This window comes from Gossypium hirsutum, chromosome A10 (assembly GCF_007990345.1).
Source record: "Gossypium hirsutum isolate 1008001.06 chromosome A10, Gossypium_hirsutum_v2.1, whole genome shotgun sequence".
Classification (NCBI taxonomy): Eukaryota; Viridiplantae; Streptophyta; class Magnoliopsida; order Malvales; family Malvaceae; genus Gossypium; species Gossypium hirsutum.
This window is the reverse complement of record NC_053433.1, coordinates 66127484-66134229: the sequence shown is the minus strand read 5'-3', so window position 1 is coordinate 66134229 and position 6746 is coordinate 66127484. Positions and strand designations below refer to the sequence as shown.

At 34.2% G+C, this 6746-nt stretch overlaps 1 protein-coding gene across 1 annotated transcript; it reads left to right on the top strand.

Moving 5' to 3' along the window:
- The first annotated feature begins 3902 nt into the window (after window positions 1-3902).
- LOC107895626 (scopoletin glucosyltransferase) lies at window positions 3903-5566 on the top strand. Its single transcript, XM_016820877.2, has one exon. The coding sequence runs from the start codon at window positions 3954-3956 to the stop codon at window positions 5469-5471; it is 1518 nt and encodes a 505-aa protein (XP_016676366.1). The 5' UTR covers window positions 3903-3953; the 3' UTR covers window positions 5472-5566.
- The last annotated feature ends 1180 nt before the right edge of the window (window positions 5567-6746 follow it).

Sequence of the window (6746 nt, the reverse complement as noted above, 5' to 3'; positions counted from 1 at the left end):
GAAAGGAAGAGAACCAAAAAGCTTAAAGACTTATCTAAGTTTAAATACTTCTTCTACAGCAAGAAAAGGCACTTTAAGGCAAACTATAAAGAGTGGAAAGAATATCTAGTTACCAAAGGCAAATGAATGGAACTCTTAATGATAGAAGCTTTTTTAGTGGAAGATTTAATAGACCATTGGGTCATTCATTCGGGAACCACTAATCATGTCTATGTTTCTCTGCAGGGGTTCGAGGAGACAAAAGATCTTAGAGATAAGAGCTTTTCATTGCGACTAGGAATGGGACAAGTTGGCAGCTAAAGTAGTGGGAAATATACATCTTTATTTTGATAATTTTAGGAAGATTATTTTGAAAGATATTTTCTATTTACCAAGTTCCAAAAGAAAATTAATTTCTATTACAAGTTTATATAAAGACGGCTTAACCATGACTTTTAATAATGGAATTACAATATTTAGAAATCACAATCTTATTTGTAATGGATGGATGTCAAATAATCTCTATTTAACAAACCAAAGATGTACACACTGTTTGAGATTGAAATACTGAATAAAAGACTTAAAACTTCTCACTCTAATGAGGTGTACCTTTGCCATTTGAGACTTGGTCATGTTAACCAAGAAAGAACCACTAGACTTGTGAATGACGACATCTTAAGTTCACTTAAATAAGTTGATCTTTCACAATGTGAATCTTACTTGGAAGGTAAGATAACTAAGCAATCTTTTAATGAAAAAGGAACGAGGGTCGGGAAACCCTTCGAACTTGTGCACATTGGTGTATGTGGCCCAATGAGCATTAGTGCAAGACACAGCTATGAGTATTATGTAACCTTTATCAATGACTATTCCAAATATAGGTATGTATACTTGTTGCACTGCAAAAGTGAAACCTTTGATAAATTCAAAGAGCTTTGTACGGAAGTGAAGAAACAAGTATAAAGGCACTTCAGTCTAATTGAGGTGGGGAATATTTATCTGATGAGTTTTTAAGATACCTCATAAAGAATGGGATTATATCCTAGTTAACCACGTCAGGCTCTCCACAGCAGAATGGCGTGACAAAGAGAAGAAATCGAATGTTGTTAGACATTGTACGTTCGATGTTAAGTTATTCGAAGTTGCCAATCTTTTTTTGGGGATACGTTGTACAAACGACTTGCTATATTTTGAATGATGTTCCAACTAAAACAGAATCAAAAACCCCATACAAATTGTGGCATGGAAAAAAGCCGAATCTTACTCAATTTAGGCTTTGGGGATGTCCAGCCCATGTATTGGATAAAAATAAGAAGAAGTTTGACTCACATACAATATTGTGCATGTTTATAGGATATCCAAAGGGACCAAAGAGTGGTTGTTTTATAACCCGAAAGAGCAAACTGTTATAGTTTCAACTCATGCTACTTTCCTTGAAGAAAGTTACATGAATGACTTCAAACCTCAAAGTAAAGAGGTACTCGAGAAGTTTTCAGGAAATATACAAAACCCTATAGAAACGCTTCCAGAACCAAGTTCTAATACTAGACCTACAAGCAATCAACAACATGGGGAGCCTCGTTGCAGTAGGAAGGTCTCACGTAGGCCTGAGTTCTTCCAATCTGGCGAAAGTGTTTTTAACACAAAGTCTGCTAAATAGGAAGATGGTAACCTACTCACATAGGACGAAGCGATGCAAAGTGCTGATTCCAAGCTCTGGGAAATAGCTATGAAAGCTTATATGGACTCTATGTCTTCCAGTTTAGTCTGGGAACTTGAAGACTTATTGAAAGAGATAAAACTCATAGGGTGTAAGTGGATCTATAAGAGAAAAAAACGCAGATGGAAAAGTGTAAACTTATTAGGCCAGACTTATAGCAAAAGGTTATACTTAGAAAGAAGGTACCGATTACAAAGAAAACTTTTCTCTGGTTGCCATGCTCAAGTCAATCTGCATATTATATCCATTGTGGTGACTCTCGATTACAAGATCTAGAAAATGGATGTCAAGACAATGTTTTTGAATGGTTATCTTAAAGAGAGCATCTACATGATACAACCCACCGGATATGTAGCTAAATGAAATAAGCATAAAGTTTGCAAACTGCTTAGCTCCATATATGGACTTAAGCAAGCGTCTCGCTCATGGAATCAAAGATTCGATCAAGCGATCAAGACTTTTGGATTTGAGCAAAACGTAGATGAACCTTATGTTTAGAAATGTTTAGGGGATGAAAAGGTGGTCTTTCTCTCTCTATATATGTCGATGATATTTTGCTTATTGGGAATGATGTAGAAACATTGTCATCATTTAAACTGTAACCCAACAGTTTAGCATGAAAGACATTAGAGAAGCAAATTTTGTTCTAGGTATTCGAATACTAATGGATCGAAAGAACAAAGTGATAGCACTGTCTCAAAATCATTTCTATGTGTGAATCTGCCAAAGATGCTTCAACAGTTCTTTAAAATCAACATAAAGGTAATGCACCAGTTTGTATGTTCGAACTTTAGATCCTTTCTTCCAAGTTTAGAAATTTAAGAATCGATGAAGAAGAACTTTTTTGACTATTTTATGTGAGATTTCTATTGAAACATTTTATTTTGTAAACATTTTTCTAAGGTAAAATTGGTTCACAAGATTTTTTTTATCTTTGAAAGAAAGGTTCGTTATAAAAGTCATTACAATCGAAGAGGCAAAACATGATACCACTTCCAAACTTGATGAGTTCAAAAGTTCACTAGCAACTTTTGAAATGAATTAAGAAGAAACTAAAATGTAGAATGTGAAATATGAAAAGAACATTGCTTTCAATGTCCAAATTGTCATTACAACATACACCTGATTTGACAACTGCCTCTATTGTTGAACTCAGAGAGAAGCTAGTCTTACTCACTAAGAACTTCGACAGAGCATGCAAAATTTTTCGAAGAAAAAAGATGAGAAGAATATCAATTCAGACAAAGGAAAACCTTGTTGAAAAAAGATGCACCATCTCCAAAGAAGATGAGAATTGAATGCCATGAATGTGGAGTTTTGGACATATCAAAGCCCGGTGTGCTAATAGTCTCAAGAAGAAACAAAACTCCTTGGTTTAATGGTAAAAAAAAACCCCTAGAAAAAGAGAAAAAAATCAAATAAACTCTTATGAAAAATTTACATTAAATTGAGCCCTTAAAGTGAAAATTTAATCAATTAAGCCTCCTTGTTAATGTTGACCATGTTTGACAGTTAAGTTTTGTTGATATGTTTGATGGAGCAAGCAGATGGTGAAACGTGGCATGCCATGTGTACCTAATGCTAGTATGGTATTTTACCACGTTAACAAATATTTAAATAAAAAATAAAAATCATAAAAATAAATTAATTTTTAATAATTATTTCAAAAAATCATGTTTAGGATGAATCTAAACAAATTAATAAATAAAAATTATAAGAGACATTTAAAATTATTAAAAATTATAAAAATTTATTAATAAATTAATAAATTATTTAAAAATTATTACGAATTATAAGAAAGGTTGATCTTTAATGAAGTTTTTAATTAATTATTAGATACTAAAGCCTTATGCTATCTGGAGTTTGGGTCTTCGGTTATTAACAGGCCTTTATATGATGTACCCATGAATCATTGAAGAACTGTCCAATTAACCAAAACTATTAAAACAATTTGTTTATGCAAACCAGCACAAACATTGCCCACCATTATTGTATTTCATCTTTATTTAGGGAAAATAATATTGTTTCTCAAGCTGTTCATGTAAATTACCACAAACATAGCGTACCATTGCCGTGTTTAATCTGTTTTGAGAGTTAGATTATTGTTAATGTTAAAACCTACTTCTAAAATCACAGACATATATATATACCCTTTACCTTTTGAATTTTGGTATAAGAGTTTGATTACATGTTTCAAATAAAAAGGAGAAAAAGCTTTCAAATTTGGCAAACAAGAGAAACTTATCATCATAACATGGGAAGCGATGGAAATCAAATACATGCAATGTTTTTTCCTTACATGGCACCTGGTCACATGATGCCAATGGTGGATATGGCGAGGATGTTTGCTGCTTTGGGCGCTAAGGTCACAATTATCATCACAACCATGAATGCGCTTCGCATAAAAAACGTCATTGATCGAGATGTTAAATTAGGTCGAGACATTACACTTGAAATCATCTCATTACCTTCCACTGAGGTTGGATTGCCCGAAGGTTGCGAGAACGTGGTTTCAGCCCCAACCCCAGAAATGTCCATAAAGCTCTTTCATGCCATCGAATTGCTTCAACCCATAATAAAAAAGCTTTCCAGTGATCACCACCCTGATTGCATAGTCTCTGATTCTCTTTGTCCGTGGACTCTGGATATTGCCAATGAGCTTGGCATTGCGAGGATTGCCTTCAATGGAAGCGGATTCTTTAACCTTTGTCTCTCAGAGAATATTACACATTATGAGCCTCATAAGAGCATCGAATTGGAGACTGAAACATTCGTTGTTCCAGGACTGCCTGATGAAGTGAAACTCACTAGATCACAGTTGCCAGACATTGTTAAAGCCAAAAATAAATTCTCTGAGTTATTTGATAAGTTAAACGAATCCCAGAGAAAGAGCTTTCGGGTGTTGATGAACAGTTTTCATGAGCTAGAGCCTGGTTATGCAGATCATTGTAGGAATGTTTTAGGAATCAAAGCATGGCACATTGGCCCCGTTTCTCTTGTCAATAGAGACACTGTTGATAAAGTTGATAGGGGTGAAAAAACATCAATTTCGAAGCACGACTGCATTAATTGGCTTGATTGCAAAAAACCCAGATCTGTTCTTTACATCTGCTTTGGAAGCTTAACTAGATTCAACAAAAAACAAACAACGGAGATTGCTTATGCACTCGAAGCTTCAGGCCATTCATTCATTTGGGTTGTTGGGAAAGTGTTAAAAACAAGCAACGATGAGTTCGAAGATGAAGAGCAAGAGCTATGGTTGCCACAAGGATTTGAGGACAAAATGAAGGAAAACGGTCAAGGTTTACTTATTAGAGGGTGGGCACCACAAGTGTTGATACTCGAACATGAAGCCATTGGAGGCTTCTTAACGCATTGTGGGTGGAACTCGATACTCGAAGGGGTTGTTGCAGGTGTACCCTTCATCACATGGCCGATTTTCGCCGAGCAATTCTACAATGAAAAGCTGGTGACTCAAGTGCTGAATTTGGGAGTATCAGTTGGCAACGAGGTGTGGAAAGCATGGGCAACGGAGGATTCACTAGTGATAAAAAGTGGGGATGATATTCTCATGGCGATTAATGCAGTGATGGAGGATACTGAGGAGGCAATTGATATGAACAAAAGAGCTAAAAAACTTGGGGAATTAGCAAAGGAAGCTGTTGAAGAAGGCAATTCATCTTATAATGATTTGAAACGTTTGATTGAGGATATCAAAATACACAGAATATCAAAAAGTAATGGAGTTATCGAAAATTCTGGCAATGAATGAAGAACTACTAAGTTTTCTAATGCTCTTATGGTAAATAGTTGATTTGAGTCTACAGATTGATTATTTATCCGCTATACATATGTAAAAAAGAAGAAGATTTGAGCTATTAGTATTATATAAAGAAATATGTGGTTTGTGATTAGACCAATCCATTTCTAGCTTGCTTATTGACATCATGATCATCTATATTTTGCCAATTTAAAGGGAAAAATGTTTAGGAAAGGTGTTAATTGAGCTTCTTTCTTCTCAATTTTACCATAAATGAGAAGCATATTATACTTGATATTGCAAAGGGCAAATGGGATGGGGCAGTTTTTGGGGCTGTTTTTAGTTCGCTCCAATTCGGTCTAAATTTAATCCTAAAATATTAAAAATTCCCATCTCTCACCCTACTTGACTTGAAATATAAACTTCCACCATAAAAGAGAAGACTACTAGACTAGAGATGGTAAGGTGTATTAGTGGGTTGTTTTTTCAAATTTATTTATTGTTCATGAGCATATTGTTAATATTTTTAATAAACATGTTGAATTATATATGCATTGTTGGAGCTTTTGACTTGCTCATTGCATGTTCCTTTAGAACGATATCAATTTCTACTCGGATTGTTTTGACCTTATGGATGTTTGACTTTTTTTTGCTTATAAAGGAATGTTGAGATAAAACAAGAGGTGCTTTTCAGCTAGGATTCTTCAGCCTAGTTAGCCGATTGTCTTGAGTTCTATCGAATAAGGGTTGAGTTATTATCCTTATCATCGTAGTTGGATAAAGGGTTGATCAAAGGATTTATCTCAGAATTTAACATTATAAACAAGAGAATTATCTTTTATTTTATTGATTATCTTGTGATATCAAGATGGTATTTAACATTATAAATAGACATCACTTTCCCTTATTGCTACACGACTTAGAGAGCTGGAAGACTACAAATTTTCAAGTCTTTTTGCAATCAACCTTTGTTTATATTTCTTATGTTGAGCGTTTCATATGCTTGTTTGATTGGTGATAAACTCTCTTAGGCAGAGTTGAGAGTGATGTTTGATTTTTGTTGATTGTGGTTTTGTTCTCTATTGGGAGTGCATGAACTTGGCTTGTAATGAGTTATGGGCTAAAGATTGATACGAGATAAATTGATTATTTTTAAGAAAAAGTAATTATGTTACTTAGTTAAATTACATAATATATTAGAATTACCCATGTAAGAATATTTGGTTTTATGTCATATGATAAATAAAGCTTGATAAATATTTGTAGATACATGAATGATTGAATGGA